This window comes from Atractosteus spatula, chromosome 12 (genome assembly GCF_055471065.1).
Source record: "Atractosteus spatula isolate fAtrSpa1 chromosome 12, fAtrSpa1.hap1, whole genome shotgun sequence".
Lineage (NCBI taxonomy): Eukaryota > Metazoa > Chordata > Actinopteri > Semionotiformes > Lepisosteidae > Atractosteus > Atractosteus spatula.
Window position 1 is genome coordinate 41,007,268 of NC_142717.1, and position 17,053 is coordinate 41,024,320.

The 17,053-nt window shown below is 37.8% G+C and overlaps 2 protein-coding genes across 4 annotated transcripts in view; one reads left to right on the plus strand and one right to left on the minus strand.

Moving 5' to 3' along the window:
* Window positions 1–7,204, minus strand: part of mindy3 (MINDY lysine 48 deubiquitinase 3) — a 42,514-nt gene extending 35,310 nt beyond the window's left edge. Inside the window, exons 1-8 of the mRNA XM_088928948.1 lie at window positions 6,216–7,204; window positions 5,719–5,798; window positions 4,944–5,004; window positions 3,334–3,513; window positions 2,390–2,447; window positions 1,516–1,630; window positions 1,037–1,110; window positions 636–715 (exon numbers count right to left, since the gene is read on the minus strand). Coding sequence (XP_088785074.1) covers window positions 636–715; window positions 1,037–1,110; window positions 1,516–1,630; window positions 2,390–2,447; window positions 3,334–3,513; window positions 4,944–5,004; window positions 5,719–5,798; window positions 6,216–6,309 — 742 coding nt within the window. The 5' untranslated portion in view covers window positions 6,310–7,204. The remainder of the gene's footprint in view (window positions 1–635; window positions 716–1,036; window positions 1,111–1,515; window positions 1,631–2,389; window positions 2,448–3,333; window positions 3,514–4,943; window positions 5,005–5,718; window positions 5,799–6,215) is intronic.
* A 1,175-nt stretch (window positions 7,205–8,379) lies between these two features.
* LOC148823100 (uncharacterized) overlaps window positions 8,380–17,053 on the plus strand; it is a 183,937-nt gene continuing 175,263 nt past the window's right edge. For all 3 annotated transcript variants that reach the window (XM_088929757.1, XM_088929758.1, XM_088929759.1), the window contains exons 1-6: window positions 8,380–8,573; window positions 9,001–9,110; window positions 10,048–10,194; window positions 11,187–11,336; window positions 13,007–13,113; window positions 15,140–15,263. In XM_088929757.1, coding sequence (XP_088785883.1) covers window positions 8,507–8,573; window positions 9,001–9,110; window positions 10,048–10,194; window positions 11,187–11,336; window positions 13,007–13,113; window positions 15,140–15,263 — 705 coding nt within the window. In that variant the 5' untranslated portion in view covers window positions 8,380–8,506. The remainder of the gene's footprint in view (window positions 8,574–9,000; window positions 9,111–10,047; window positions 10,195–11,186; window positions 11,337–13,006; window positions 13,114–15,139; window positions 15,264–17,053) is intronic.

Genomic DNA, 17,053 nt, shown 5'->3' on the forward strand with positions numbered 1-17,053 from the left:
AAATTATGAACATCCCATTTTCCACCATTGCTTGCATGTCACTGCTTTAACTGAGGTTTCTGTTGGGAGCCAGGTAATGCACATAACCATTAAGTAACGCTGCCATCTGCTGTTCAAAAGCCTTCACTACAAGTTCACAGAACTATCTAGAAAGCTAAACCTTCACTGCTGAACAAGGTTTTGTGTCACTGAATAAACTGTTCCAATCATACAATGCATACATCTCAGACTCTCAGATCTCCTACAGGAAAAAAATACTTGAAACAAACTATTTTTTGGACAAAAAATACTCAATCAAAGCACAAGGCTGTTTTAGAGCACCTAAGATTGTGCTCGACATATTATATGTAAGTTATTAGTATTGAAGAACATAACAGAAACAGCCACCGCTAAAAAAGCAAATAGATTAAGACAAGATGCATTTTGTATTGAACCCTTGGTATGTTCCCATCTTCAAAATTGAAAAATGAATAAACGGACAGATTTTTTAAAATTTAAAATATTAAATGCTTAATAATATTGATCAATAAGACTTAAAATGAGAAAATTCAATTTGAAAAATTGAAAAACAAGGATTGTAAGTTTAATGTGCTTAAAGCTCTTCTTTGGTGTATGCTGTTAGTGTCAAAGCTTACTCATTCCAGAGCATTCCCGGTCTCCATCCCAAACATTGGACACTGCGTGGCCTGTCAGCAGGAGGTTAATTAAACTCTGACTGAAGAGAAAAGGAAGAGAAATTAAGGTGTGGGGCCTTTTAAATGTTGAGTAATCCAATTAAATGTAAAAAGACATGTGACACTGTATTTGTGATGGCAGTTGTGTCAGAATTGAAATGAAAGCTGCCATTACTCTACAAAGCAGCACTTTAGTGTGACTCTGGGACATGAGTGAAGCAGATCCATTTACACATAAAATAATGCCCGCATCATTTCTGTTTAGAGGGGAGTCAGTAAGCACATGCAAACCTCAGAACACAAACCCTGAACTAAAGTTTAATTTCTGTTCCTATCAATTTTCAAACTGAGAAAAATCCTACCTTCCATGACCATAGACAGGGTCTATCAGAGGTTCTGTAGCATCTTCAATCTCATTCTTTATGTTTTCAATGCCCTAAGAAGAGAGGAAACTTGGTAAATATTTTAAGTTGGTATCATTTCAGAATAAAAGAAATAAAACTGGCTTAAAATATTTACAGAAGGCAAAAGTTAATATTTTATATTGGCTACATTTCATTTCAAGTTAAGAACTTCTACCATTACATTTACATGAACCAAACCAAAAAATTATAGAGATAGTTCCTGGACTACATAGTAACTTTTAACAAGGGATCAAAAAATTACGATGAAACTATTATGAAATGATATGGTGGAACTTGTCATTGGCAGTGGACTGCCCAACAGAAAAAAAAATATTTAAACCCAACCACAACAGATAAATTAAAGAACTGAACTTTAAAGGAGCTTTGCCAATTGCAGAAAATGTGAGACATTTGCCAGACATTGCACATGCACATACCTTTGTCAATATGACAGAATAAAGAAATAGCAGCACTCCAAACTTGTTCCTCCATGTGTCATACAGATCCAGCACTGCTTCCTTCATTTCACCAGATGTTTTCAGCATCCTTTTCCTAAAATAAAGTACACTATGAAAATCAAAGCACATGACACCTGTAGAAAATGTACTGTTATTTCTTTCACTGCAAGAAAGAAACACAACTAAAGTCAGACTAACAGGATTTTTTTTTTTATAAAGCATGTCTGTCTTTCAATACATTGATCTTAAATTTTGCTTAAAAAGCTGTGCTTTTATTTTGTTCCCTGAATCAAGGGAGAAAAATCTGTCTGAAGTAAACTGCCATTAAAATGTTATTTTCAAAATGTCATTTAAACAAATATTTTGTAGCAAGTCCAAAAAAGAGACTTGTATCACTAACATCAAAAAGCATATTTAAAAGAACAATATATAATAATTAATTGGTAACTGTGTTGGTCTGGTGCACCTGATCTTGCCCAGAATTACTTTAGATATTTCTGTCTCTTGGAATATACATTGAAAATGCCAGTTGATGACTGATATATTATTATGAATGAGAAGGTATGTGCTTGCAAAATTACAGAACAATGCATTAAGCTACTTTTGAACATGGTGCAGATTTGTTGAAACCCAGCAAAGTATATTACAAAGTATGTGCTGTTTCATCACAAGCAAAAAACAGTTGTTTAGGACATTCAGTCATATAAAATAAAACGAATCAACTAAAAGACTAGATTGCTTATGTTTTTCTGTACTCTCCCAAAAAAGCAAGCAAATAAGCACAATGCAAAATTAAAATGAAATGTTAATGTTTCATGAAGTAAAAATACCAACATTATATTTGTTAACTTACTGAATAATTGTATGAAACCGCTCAAAGCCAAGCTCTTCAGTAGCCAGTGCAGCTAAGCCTACAAGACACTTTTCAGCAATAAACCCACAAACAGAGTACACGGAGCAAAAGCACAGACTACTTATCATACAATAAGTCAGATAACTGCATGTACTATCCCATGCTGAGGATTAATACAGTAGAAAATTAACTGATATTACACACTATGCCAGCGTTAGAAAGAAAACTCTGCTTTTGAAAACCTTAAAAGAGAATCACTGAAAAATCATTGTAATTCTATCACATGGAGCTATGTAAAAAAAAAATTAAAGTCAGTAAAAATCAGTCGGGGAAACTGATATCACAAATTGCATAGTCCTAAAAAGCATTGTTTTGCTAATATTTTACAATATTTTCATAATTGGTAACTTCCATAACTTGGTATTTTATTTTCCATATAAAAATATTATCCTGTGACAGACCAGTTATCACCAGAAACACAACATAAAGGATCATTAAAAATATAAACAGTACTTAAATTTTGAGTCATACAAAGTAATCTTATAAATTAAGTATTATAAGACAATTACCATAATAATTATATTATTACCATATTATAGTTGTGAAATATTTAGAATTAATTTTAGATTGAGCACTTAAAAAACTGAAGGAATTCTAGTTAAAGAATAAAATCAGATCAGAATAGAATGTGATTTAGTAGAACTTATTTTGATTTTGGAACTAAGTGTTTAACGCTACCAGCTTTTCTGTTTCAAATCCAGAATATGCCCGGCAACACTAAAACGTGAAGAAAACAAAACAGAAATAAACAATAAATGACACATTTACTCCACCTGTGTATTAAGTTTAAGATAATGTGGCTTCAGTGTAGTAAGTAAGAGAAAAATCAAGCACAATCACACTTTACACAAATTACACAATACATTTGCATAATAATATCTTACAAGGCTGCTCGTCTTCACTTTGCTGACTGGATTCTGGGCTGCTTTCAGAAATGCTAGAATTGTCTTCTGACACTTTTCCCTTTGACCACGTCGCTAAACAGTAGGACTTTGATTTATTGAAACAAGCGGTTTCTAAAATTTCACTCAAGGTGTAGCAGAGAACAGCTTTTTGGTCTTCCTCTGTTCAGGGAAATAAATCACAAGAGACAATATTTACTTCTGGGGGGAATTTATTTTCATTATAGCTATATTCCAATTAGTACCTGACTGAACATCCAGATGTTTGTATTCTGTGCAAATACCGGTACACACAATAACCAATAAAAGAAAATAAAAAGTATATCAAATTGACTTGCGGTAAGACAGTAAATAAATATTAAAGCTTTAGTAATAATACAGTAGGCCTTGAAGGGGGTTCTGCATCTATCACCTGTAGTGTAGAGCCTGATCTTCTGCAGAGTCATAAAGCCAGCAGATCTAATGTTAGGAGCTGGGCTCTACTCATGCAGTAATCCATTCTTAATTTCATAGGGAGAAACTGCAAATTATAAAAGATATGATAATGATACAGAGTACTTTTAGTTTGTACATTGGCTACTGAACTCTGGACATACTGAAGATTATCTAGCACCTTAGAAGATACCCCAGTAATAAGGTGCTACAGTAGCCTAAACATAAGGAAATAAGGGCATGTGTCAATATTATAGCACCCCACAAACTGAGCAACTGTTCCATAAGCAGAAGAACAAAGATGCCAATTGTGATGTTCCTAAGACAAGTACAAACTGGAAAGAAGCATAAGCTTTTCTAACCTAAAACAAAGGTCTCACTTCAGGACTGTCAACAACACCAAAACCTGGCACTTTTGTAGTGCTGATGTTGGGAACCTAAGAGTACTGCCCAAACCCTTGTCATAGCTGAGGATTAAGACTGTTCTCTTGCAGAGCCTTCAGGGTGGCTCAGACAGGAAAAGCACCTGCCTGAGCTCTATGATCACAAGTGCGAGGCTGGGTCATATCACTTGATGACTGTGGCTGGAATTCCTCAGACAGCAGTGCACCATTGCCTAAGCACTGCCAAAGGAAATCTGGCCTTGGCTCTCTTAGCTGCTTCATGGGCACATGCAAGTATGCCATACTGATGGTAAGGTTCACCTTTAAACAGGAACTGAACCTGTGGTTCCTGGGGTGCATTAAAAGACACATGGTTCAAAGGTGGGCATGATGGAGGAGTAAGTACACACTTCTTATTCATCCTTGTATTGTGTGGAGTTTGTAGCTGTGAACCAAGACAATTAGCTATTTCAAACTGGTTGATTCTTGGGTGATCTGGCAAACAAGTGAGTGGGACTGATTCTCAGAATGGAGTAAGATATAATTCTATGATTATTGAAAAAAAACAAAAGACTGCAGTCTACTTTTAATAAACACATTAGGGTGAATTGCAGGTGAATATATTAGCTGAGAGCAATGGATTCTAAAAAATAAAAAGAAAGATAAGAACTTTATTCTAAAATGACATCAAAATCTTAAAGCGTTTTTAAAAAGACATTAATCAATTGTTAAATACTCAATCTTTATTATGTAAAAGGAAATAGGAATACAACCAACCTGAGCACTCTCTCCAGTTGGACCTCTCAGAGTTAAACAGGATATTCTTCAGCAGAAAAGCCTGCAAAAAGAGAGGCAACAAATAAAGTGTTTCCCATTTTTCGGTACTTCATACAGTATATCTGCAACAGACTTTTGAAGTTAATAGAGAATTAACTTTGAGTACAAATAATGAACAAAGACATTAACAATTGGTTTCACAGGCCCAGATTAGCACTAATCTCAGACTACATCCGTTTCAGATAATATTTATGTATTTCTTTCACATAAATAAGATTGAGAAGAGATCTAATCGTAGTCTGTAAAGCCAGCTCCAATTGTTTTTCCAGCTCCCTGTTCGCAAATGTCTTTTTGCTATTTCCATCGGTGATTTTCATGCTTAGTAATTTCTCTGTTGCACTTGTATTCTCAGTCTGTAAATCTTAAATTAGCCTAATGGTGTTCATTTCCAGTGTCAAACCGGTATATTTCTGTGGTATTGATCTTTCTTGACAATACAGAACCAAAACAATTGTCTGCTGTCCGTTGTCTTGCTTATAAATAAAATATGGCACGTGATACTTAATTTGGACGTACTGCGTAAGCTACTACCTTCCTTTTTATACTTTTCCCACATAGTCTACAGCTAGGTAAAGTAATATTACTATTGGTACAGTTCAATTAATCCTCGCTGCGCACATTTTTGCTCAGCATATCTTTAGCCATGCTGTCTGGGTGCTGTTTGCTTTGTGTCACTGTCTTTCAGGCGAAACATGCACCATGTCACACAACACACCTGTACTGGGGCAATAACCGCACAGGGACCTCCTTCGAACTGTTCCAGGACAGTGTGCTCCGCCTCACTGAAGACGAATCCTGCAACCAGTGACAGAAAGCAGGGGTAATGTATAATTTTACCATTGTTAGGCTGTAGTTTCTTTGGATTCTCCGCAAATGTTTCAGTTTTCACTGACAGAATCACAATTCAGATTCACTGAGATACGTTCAAGAATTATTTTACTACAAAGACTTCACGTTTAAACGTTGTATTCGAACATTTAAACCCCCCTGTCAAACCACAGCAACTGGGCGATTGGAGAGTGACTTTCCCTCAATATTATGCTAAATTGCACAGTGACAAACCTCATCCAGTGAATCTCATCAGCAATTTATTAGTATCCATATCCAATTCAGCGTTTATTTCACCTGCTTAGTGTTTTACATCCAGTACATGCTCTTACCTATCAGTTGTCTAATAAAAAGAAGGAACTGATCAGTTTGGTACTACAGTACCTTGAGTCCATCTGCAGAAAACAGTGTTTGGCATACTGCTTCCAGACGGTCTTCCCCAGACCAGATCAACCACTTCTTTATTCAGATCGGACATTTCGCCTTCCTTCAGCTCTGCGTCTGGGCTCTGTCACAAACTCGCAGCTTTCAAGCACAGTCGCCCAACCATTAAGGAGTCGATGTCTTGTGCCCTTCACAGACGCTTCTCGATCAGGTTCCCTGTAAGTTTGGTGACATCTGCCACAGTGGTGGTCGGTGACAAAATACTATCGCCAAGACAATCTGTAACCGGCAGATTATCTTTGAATGGAGCATCAACGTAAGGAAAAAAAAAAACAAGTTATTAAACTGAAGCCATGAAGGAAGAAGACGATCTTACACCCTCCGCTGAGCCAAGCAAGTGTTTTCTGGCGTCTTTGGTTGCATTAAATTGATAAAGAAAACACGCATCTATATGAAAGGATCAATGCACCCATGACTATGCAGTTTCACAAGCGCACTGCTGACTGAGGAAAACAGGTATTTTACACTCCGTCCAACTCCAGTCCCAGGACGGACCTTCTTCCAAACACTACAGGCCTGCGGACCGCAAAGCTATCCCGCAAGTCAGTTTAAACGCCCTGTCTTCGGCGACGGAGAGCCATAAAGATTCCCGGTTATAGAAACAAATGAACGACCGGCAAGGGGGGGGGGGGAAGACAAGTAACGTCCCTAGTCGATGTACTAGTAGGTCGTTATTTGGTTTGGCCCCTTTAACTACCCGAACTTCCCCGCTTCGCGTTTCAAACCGACGCTACGACAAGCGCTTAGAAAGCTATTTTACACGTATAAACGTAGCGGTTAGCAACCAAGTCTGGACTGACAGGGAGAGAAGTCCTTTCGCCGTACTCCACAGCTCATATTTTTGTTTCACTACCAGTCTCGCCCCCCTCCTCTTCCCTGCGGGTTGTATTTACTACTAGTACAAATTGTGGGGCTGGCGTTGGGGCGACCCGGCGATTGGTGCAAATCCAGAATATTCCCTCTAGGTCCCGCCTCTTTTCCTTGAAGAATGAAAGGATAGCGGTTTCAAAAGACGAGTCCGAGGGCACCACGGGGCTCCATTGGAGGACGGTGAATGTCAATCACACGATGGTCACCATCACGACCCCTTGGGTCCCGCCTTTTATAACCCTACTGAGCGATCATTGGCTGATCGAATTTCTCGTCTAAATCAGGAGTTGGGCGGCGGGCGGATGATTTAAGAAGTGCGATGAATGAACAGGGGACGCAAGGAGTGGAATTATGCAGTTTCTCATTAATTGTGTCGCATCTGTTTTTTTTCCCTCATACATTATAGTATGTATTGTCATGCTTTTAAATATTTAAGGATTATACTGCAGTGTAGTAAATATTCGCCCCCCTGTACGCCATACAGTACTCTTACCACACCATTTAGTACAGAAGCAGGCGGGTTAAAGCTTAATCGCCACTTCTCGTGATTTTCAATACCTCTGGGGGGAATGAAGTCACTTGGAGGCCTGGTATAGATTGATTTCCCTAACACATGTGTAGTGTTCAAGGAGTGTGATGCTCTCGTGTAGTTACACACCCGTTTTCTACCCTCCCCCTGTATTTGGCTAGAACTAATCGCTATTCAATGTAACTAAATGATTTTCACATGCTGCTTTATTGACACTGCATCTTTACGAAAATCGAATACGAATTTTTAATGGCAAAATCCTTTGTCAAATTAAAAAAAAACAACAAATCAATGTTTTCTCCTACTGTACATATCCACCCATTTTCACCAACTGCTGTATTCTAAGATCACAGCACTCCCACCCTAGTCATGGACTAGGTCCGCAGATTTTATAGGTAAACTTAAGACCTGGGGCATTTTAACTGTTACACATTAAATAAATGGTTTACTAAAGTAATTTTAAACCCCTTTGTAACCAACAATAGACTAGACCCTCGGCCCTAGGCGACCATCTAAAACATCTTATCGTTTCTCATTTGTTTTAAAACCGATATGATATTATAGGGTGTCCTATCACACTAACTGGATATGGGATCTTATGGGAGTACAAAAGCACACCCGGCCGGCGGTTTGCCAACTCCATCAATGCGACGTTGCAATGCCGAGGATGGCCATTTAAAACGAAAGCGATTTGGGAGAGTTTGTCCCAATGTGGCTTCCGTAACAGCTGAAGAAGTACTCGTGTGCTTCTACCTGTGTCCAGTGTGCGGTTGATTCTTTATGGTTTGAATTCAGTTTAGGGCTGTTCGATATTTTCACGGACTAAAAGGCAATGGGGGGACAAGCTAAAAGAAAACAGACGAACAAACCGAAAAGGAAACCGAGGGCCAGCAGCGGAGGTTAGTGATGCACATGTTATGGGGCCGTGTTTATATCTGACATGTGGGAAGTGGTACAGCATGCTTAGTGCGTGTGGGGTGGATGGGCTTCAACTTTACAGTCACAATTCATCTTTTTATCGTCGACGTTGTCTTATAATGGAAACCTTATGTAATAATTGAACAGTCTATACTGGAAATCGGACTGCAAAGTTGGGTAAAGTTAAAATAAAAAAAATAAAGTACAGCTTATTCTAGATAAGGTTCGCATAACTCATTAAATCAAATCATATGTGCTGTCATTATTAGACAAAATAGAAATAATACGAATTGCTAACTTGTAAGACCATATAAAACAACTAGTAAAAATTAAGCGTTGTGACCGGCGCTTTTGCTTTTTGCTTTCATTTGTATCCTCTGTAACTGTATTACTTTTATGTGGAATTAGAATCAGGGCTGGCGGAGCTATCGGCGCAAGAGCGAATGAAATTAAAGATGCAGGAGAGAGCAAAGAAGAAAACAGCTCAGAAATACACCGCGGAGCAGCTGCTGCAAAAGGTAGGATTGAAGCGAAAATTGAAAGTACTGAAAAACAAAACCATTATTTTAAATGTATCAAATGTCTCGGCAGGAGGTGTCCAAACCGAGAAAGGTACTGTTTGTGTGTTGGTGTGAGCCTATATGTGGTGTTTACCACTCACCACGCATCCATTAACATAACCCTGCTTGTTCCTGTGAAGGGTCACAGCAACCCACCGCCTGTCCAAGAAGCACAGGATACAAAATGGAAATACTTCCTGAATAGGGTGCCTATCTGTCACATGGACAGTTGTTAAATGCCAACTCACCCAGCATGTCTTTGGTGTTCCTATAAAAAAAACCCCACACAGGTATAGGGAGCATGCAAACTCCACACAGAAGGCCGCCCAGTTCTGAATCAAACCCAGGACTTTTCAGCAGAAGACAGCAGCTTAAATCATTTCAATCGTATCACACTCATGGTTATCAAATCTTTTTTGTACTTTTTATTGAGTTTGTCAAGAAAGTAATGCCTCTTATCCTATTTAATGGTAAATGTTACATTACAACATTACATTTGTATAGACCCATGTAAGTGTTTGTTTAGATGTGCCCTGTAGTGAGTTTCATGGTAGAATTCAGTCTCTACAGAAGACATGGTGTTTAAATAAAACATGGTGTTTAAATTGTTATATTATATCTAAATAAATCTTGTATGAATTTTAGGAATAGCAGGTAGCTCCTTTCTTTCACCGTGCTTAGGGGGTAGAGACCTTTTACCTGTATAAAGCTATAGTTAGCAGCCACATAGAGCTGTTTTGCTCTCACTAATGTTCATCAGCATGTATTAGCTAACTTTGACCAGTGAAACTGATGTAAATGCATCTTGCAGAGAACATCTTTCAGGTCTGTGTCATGTGTGTTTATATAAAGAGATTCCATGTCACAGTCTGTCACTCTCCCTCTCTTATTTCAGACCGAAGAATGCATGGATAACTTCGATTTTGAAATGGCGCAGATGTTTTGCCAGCGTGCTTTAGACCTGGAGCCCACAAATCTTAAAATCCTGGATATGCTTGGCAACATTTGTGCAGAGTTGGGAAATATGGAAAAGGCAAAACAGATATCCTTTTTTAAGAGAAGAACTTTATAACATGCAAGTTCCAAGACAACATGTACTGTACATTCTGAGTCAATAAACAGTTAACGTGATAAGATGCTTGGTGTAAACCTGACATGGGGGATGCTCATAAGCTCATTACTATTAAACTTTGTAATATAACAGCTTGAAAATGTGGTGGCAGTATCATAGAAAGCTATGACTTTCACTTGAAGTAGTGTGGCAATGCAGAAGTTGTACACTGCTGTTTATTTTGGCAGTGAGTAGAGCTGTGTTGACAGGGTACTTTCTTAATGCAAATAATATATTTGCAAGTAATGTCTTCTAGAATATAGACACAGCGTAAATAAATAAAGAGTCTGAAACATGTGAAGACTTGCAGTTCGAAACTGCTCTCTTCCAGTAACATTGTAAAAATCGTGAAATGTTTGATCTGACAGCCTTCAAGGAACATATGGAAATGTTAGAATGGTTGGTTAGCTGGATTAATTTTAGATTTGATTGAACTGAATTCAAGAGGAATGCTGCAAAATGGTAAAACACTGCTTGAGTGGTGAGTTTATCTAAAATACGTAGTACAGGTAACGAAATAGTACGCATGTAGGCCTTTAATCAGTTTAACTGAGCTGGCAGTGTGTGTCAGCTGCATGGTGGCTCATCTGCAGTGACTATGTGATGCTGGTCCTTAGCGCTCTGTTACGTATAGCAGTGCATGGTTCTATGCAAAGTGGTGAATTCTCTTAGGGCATTGCAGTGTTTTAAAACCTGTTCCTGTGCAAAATATTGTAGAAAAGAGATGGTGGTCGTGTTCTCATTTTAAGTCACATCTCCAGAAGCCAACTTTCTAGTTATGTTGAGAACAATGGAAGCATCAATGGAGACTGAGTTCACAATGGAATAGGTGCATTGTTTACAGCTATTATCAGTATTTGATGATGATCACACTGAGCCAGGTAGGACTGGGATGGCAGTACATCTCCTTGACTGCTTGCTAAGTGTTCCTGAAGGCCGTGGAGCTCAGTCCAGAAGAGGGCCACAGCAAGTACATGTACTTGGGACAGATCCATTCTGGGATGGAAGCAGTGCAGTACTTCAGCAAAGGCATTGAGATCATGCTCAACCTGTTTGAAAAACAGACACAATTAGTAAGTCCCACTCCACTATTCTGACACTCTTTGGAATTGTACTGTAATTCAAAATCATCATACTTGGATGCTTTTGTACATGGAATTCCAATATGTGCAAGTCCAGTATCACTTCAAGTTTAAGTGGCACATTAAATAAATTTATAATAAGCTGCTGCTGAAAAGAGAAAAATGTGACTCTTGAGTTGAAGAAGAGATTTTGATCTCAGTTTAAAAATTGAGCTGAATTGTGACATAGCAGGGAATCAGAAAAAGGACAGATAAGGACAGTAATATGCATGCAGTATATTAGTATAATCTAACCTGTTCTTGCATTTATGATTCAGTTATCTCTGTGTGTCAGTTGAATTTGACTATTTTTTGTTGTTAAGATATTTTATATTTTGAAAGCAGCATTGTTGGGTAACAAGATCCAATCAGGGAAAAAAAAGATTGGTGTGTTTGAAGTTACAAACATGAATTTAAACCATGTGTATAACTTGAGATCCTTGTGAGACAAGTGGAAAGGGAGGTCGCTAATAGTATTTTAAGGTGAGATAGTCTCTGACCTGTTTGTGCAGTGGGTTTTTTGTTTTAGTACTATTCCTTATAATCCTTCAAGAAGTGGCTTGTATACCTGTAGCTATAAACCTTTTTGTAGCCTAATTCTTTGGACTTCTGAGAGCTGAAACAAGATGTAGGTTAACTACAAGATTACATATGTTTGTTGTGTTAGAATATTGTAATGCTTCTGATATTAGTGATGTTTTTCTTTTCTACTTGAACAGTTTACAAAAGATTTTCCAACTAATCTATTGTATAAAATATTGGAATGCAAAGGAAGTATTTTCTCTGCATATTTATTGTTTTTGATATTTCTGGTTGTGTTTTAGCTGTAGCTCTTAATTTGTGGTGCAGCTTCTGAGCCACACTGCATTAGTACAGTCAGTCAGAGCAGGAGATTCACAGCTCCAGACTTGATCTTCATTTCTTCCACTGCAAGAGAGAACAGAGATAATATATTTGGACCATCTCAAGGGAGAGTCTCGCCTAATGTTTAATGATGAAACATGGGAAAAACAAAATTGGGGAATTATAATTGGCAATTTTGTAATGCGTAGTGAATGTTGACATTTTGACAGGGCTTTTGCAGACAAGCCACTTTTTTTACATGATGTCTCGCTCCTGTGTCTCAGGAAATATTTCGATGCAGCTCTCTTAAGGTGCATCTACACAATGACCTGAACAAATGTCTGATTTGCTTATTTTGTACAGTGACCGTGCCTCTTTGCAGCACATATCTACCAAGATTTTTCTTCTACTTACACAAAAATAAATTTTCTACTTAAGACTTAACAAGGCTTATTTCTATATTAAGGGAGTGTAATTTTAATTATGCTTTCTGGTGACATAATTATTAGACATTAATCTGTTTGTCAGTAGTGAAGGAATGTATATAGTCCCTAAATGAAGAATTCTCAGTTGAATACTTTGGAAATCATGTAAAGACGCCGATTTACTGTATATGTTTTTATGCTAGGACAAGGATGCCAATTCTAAGTCTGTGTTTAGTCTTTTTTTTTCTTTTGAAATTGTTTTACTCTGTTTTTGTACTCAGTTGTCAGGAATTCAGAGTCCAGGGGCACTATTTCACTCTTGTTTTATATTTGTATTCTGTTTTGTTACTACAGGCAGGATCAGCAGCAGCTGCATTCTCAACCAACGGCCCTGAACTGACAAACAAGGATATTTCTGTGGCTTTCTGTTCTGTCGCTGAAATTTTCTTCACTGACCTCTGGTATCTACTCTTCTACATTCATTATGTTGGATGTTATTTTTTCAGCCGGGAGAAAAATCCTCTCTGCTGCCTTGTAGATTAGGTTACAAAAAATTACAACATTAGTGTATTGAGAACAGGACAGGAACTTCTTTTGCTTCAAGTCTCGGAGGCACTCTTATCTTTCTGTAATAAGTTTGTTGAAGATTACACTTTAAGAGAAAAACATGATTTACTGATAAGTTTCTTCCATTAAGATAGATGTGACCAAAATGACCAACGTAGTTTACATTTGCATCCAATTTATATAACAAAGAAATTTACTGGAGGAAATTATTTTTGCTCAAGGGTGCAACAGCAGTATCTCACCTGGGATTTGTCCTAATCTCCTGCAGTGTTCCATAGATTCCTGGCACAAATATCCCTTTAGTCTCCTAATATGTTTTTCTTTCACAGTTGTTTACACGACTCATAATACATAACCATTTAGTTAGCTGTTTTCCCAATTTAGAAGTCAGTATTCTAATTCTTCAGTTGTTTCTTGTCAAAAAGAACCACTAGGTGTCACTGTTTCCTTGCGTCTCATGTGGGGAGTAGTGCTCTCTGCTTCACACCTGGAAACCAGGATAAGCCCTGGCCCAGCGAGTTGCTTGTGTGACTTAAATTAGCTACCTGCATACCTGCGCCGCTCTAGTTTCTACCCACAGTATTATTTCATTACGCCAAATAAATAGTGCTTCTTCCTGCAGAGGTGTTTTTAGTAATAGAACAAATCTGCCTATATGCATTTTTAAAGATTATTGGCCATATGTTAATGTAGATCTTGACATAATTGTGCATATTGTTGTATACATATGAGTTACAGGATTCAACAGGCATGAAGGTATTCTGCCTTTCTGGCTTTGTTGAAGGAAAGACAGAGGAAATAACAGATTAAAGGGTAAAAAACAAATGAGAGGATTTTTCTGTGCTGGACCACGGGCGTGCACCTCTTACAAGCTTGCCAGCAGAATGTACGGTAGCTCTGTGGATCGTGTTTGATCTGGTTAGGCTTGATTTACCACCCCTAGGCTGTACTGCCACGCGATGGCAAGTCTGTATCTGAGCCTGGGCACTTTTGCTTTCGGCGCCTGTCTAACTGATGCTTTAGCTGAAATTGAAGATGTCAGCAACAGCTTATGCTTATTTGTTAAATTTGCTTAAAGTACTCGTAGTGTGGGAACATCATGGTGCTTCTCAGGGAAGTCGTGGTGTTTCAATAAATTAATCATTTTACTGATCGTGTAGCATCTTTCACATCTCTTTGCTACAGAGCCCTTTACAGATTTTTGTCTGGGTTAAGAATATAATAGTAGTTGACCATGAGTTAGATATTGCAGATATGATTTAGTAAAAATTGTTTCTATGTGTGACTTTAACACAGAACAGCAATGTACAAACTGTACAGCACTGTACAAACCAGGACTGACTAGGGGCATAGAATCAGCCCTAATTGGATCCAGAATGTTTAGACAAGTGTAAGAAAAATATTTCATTAAACCAGAATTCATAAGAAAAGGATAAACTAGACATTGGCATGTGGGTTTGGTATTAAACATTTGGAAATGAGAGGGATTTTGACTGCATAATAGGAGTGCAAAGTGAAGATGAGAGAAGACTCTGCATGCAGGGGTCATAGTAAGTTTCTTGTTGAAACATAATCGCGTACTGAAATATTAAAAACAAAGTAAATTATTGATCCCAATTTCTAATGCCTCTCAATACACAGCAGGGATCCAGTACCTGAAAGAAATATATGTGATCATTTAGTAAGTTAAATAAATGCTTTTTTTAACCTCTTAATAATCCATAAGATTTTTAGATTATCTGCTTCAATACATGTACAAACACGGTTACAACACGTTTATCTATGCTCGCCTTTAAAACTGTGCATAAGAGGACAGCATCTTATCCCCATGTCGTCCTTTGCAATATATTGCAATCTAACTTTCATTAATATTATGGTAAATACGAATGAATATGACTCAAGCTTGATGTTTGTTTCCAGCATGGAAGAAGGAGCAGCAGAGAAGTGCAAAGAAGCCATTGAAAAAGCTCTGTACTACGAGCCTGCCAACCCTGAAGCCCTGCAGCTAATGGCCAGTTATCTCTTCAGCACTGAAAAGCCTCAGGTGATGCATAGGCTTATTATGTGTTTTACTTTCATTATTGGGTTCATGACTAATAGCATATATTATGATTTTCAGTCACTTTAATTAAAATGACCAACCAAATTGCAAATCAAATTAAAGCAATATGTGAATTTTTTCGACGTCTCGTGCGTGCCAAGATAACATATTCCTATGTGAAGTAAAGAACCGCCATAATGGGCTTTAATAAATGGGTGTTTGATATATTATACTGCAAAGGGTAACACTCATTGAGGATATTTTCTTGGAAAGGCCAAATGCAAAGTGGCTATTCCACGGCTATGGCAGGAACTTTAAAACAGTGTTTGCAAGCTTTGTGATGATTGTGTTGTAATAAGCACAGTGATTTGTAGGTGTTTTAAAGAAAACTTTAAAATAATTCCCACACCTTTGGCACTCTCTGGCTAGAGCTCAAGACACATATGGGGAATCGGCTGAGTAATTCATGCATCAGTGTAACTTCAAGCTGGAGTCAGGGCTTATCACCGTTTGTGCTATGTAGATGCTCTCTGGCTGTGCTGTTCAGTAGAAGGACATCTTAATGTGAGAAAGGCGCCGAACATGATCTGCCAGACGTAGAAGCAGCGCAGGGAGATGTATTGTGCAGATACGTGGAAAAGTCCATGTCTGACAGGAGCGGTCTTCTAGAGGGCACAGAAATCACTTTTAAATGAGCATTAATCTGCTCAGTAAGAGCAGAGGCTGCTTCTTCCACTGCTTGTAATTTCATGGGTAATGTTTGCCACCTGGTTGTCTGGAATCGACAGGGTAATTTGAATGTAGAGATTAAAATTAATCAGTTTAATGGCAGTAGCATTATTGCTTAGGCAGTCAGGTTAAACATTCAGTTAATCCTAAATGAAACTCTCTTTAATCTTCCTGCATTTAAAACATGCTTGTCACAGAGCTACCTTTATACTTTTTTAAACTCTAAATCAAAGTATATGGATATTGAGCGAGAGGTCAAGTAAGTGATTTTTACAGAGCTGTTTTTAATACAACAATCAGAAAAAAGTCACCCTTGTTCTTCTCCAGTGACATCTAGTACCACTAGATGGCAGGCTAGTTTAATAACACGATGGTTTATCCTTTGAAGCTATATAAATTTGCCGTTTATTGTAACAGAGACATTTATTTTTCTGTTTCTGGTCAACCTAAGAATGTATTTTTAATACTTCAATATCTGAAGTGTACCTGGAAGACCTCTCCTGAACGCTGTCATAAATTAGCGCGTAAATAGTTGACTCGTAAAATCAAATATGTGCCTCAGCACTGTCTTTAGTCCATGACTTCTTTGGGTCTCTCAGCCACGCAGCAGTGCATTAACAGGATCAAGATTTCAGGAAGCCTTGCACAGCGTTTGGTTCGAATTTACAATAGGGGCTGTGACATTTCACCTTGCTGATAGTTTACAGAGCAATATATTTAAAAGTGAAGGTCTTGTTTATGTGAAACTGTGACCTGCCAAGAGTAACTTGCGATCTTCTGAATAGTTCCTGCTTATTATTGCAGTGGTAGAATATTATCATCATTAGTGTGTTCGTAGTTTGCAGGTGAAAGTAGGATGTGTCAGGTTTGTCTTTCAGTACATACTGTACACTCTTTTTGCCATCAAACCAGTACTTCCTTGATGTTTGCTTTAGCTATTTACATTTTTTGATTAGGAAGCGCAGTAACAGAACATCATACTAATAACAAACGTTTTTTTTACCATGTGAGAACATTCTAATGTTTTTTTTTCTTCATAAAGTACAGTTTTTGTTAAGGAATAT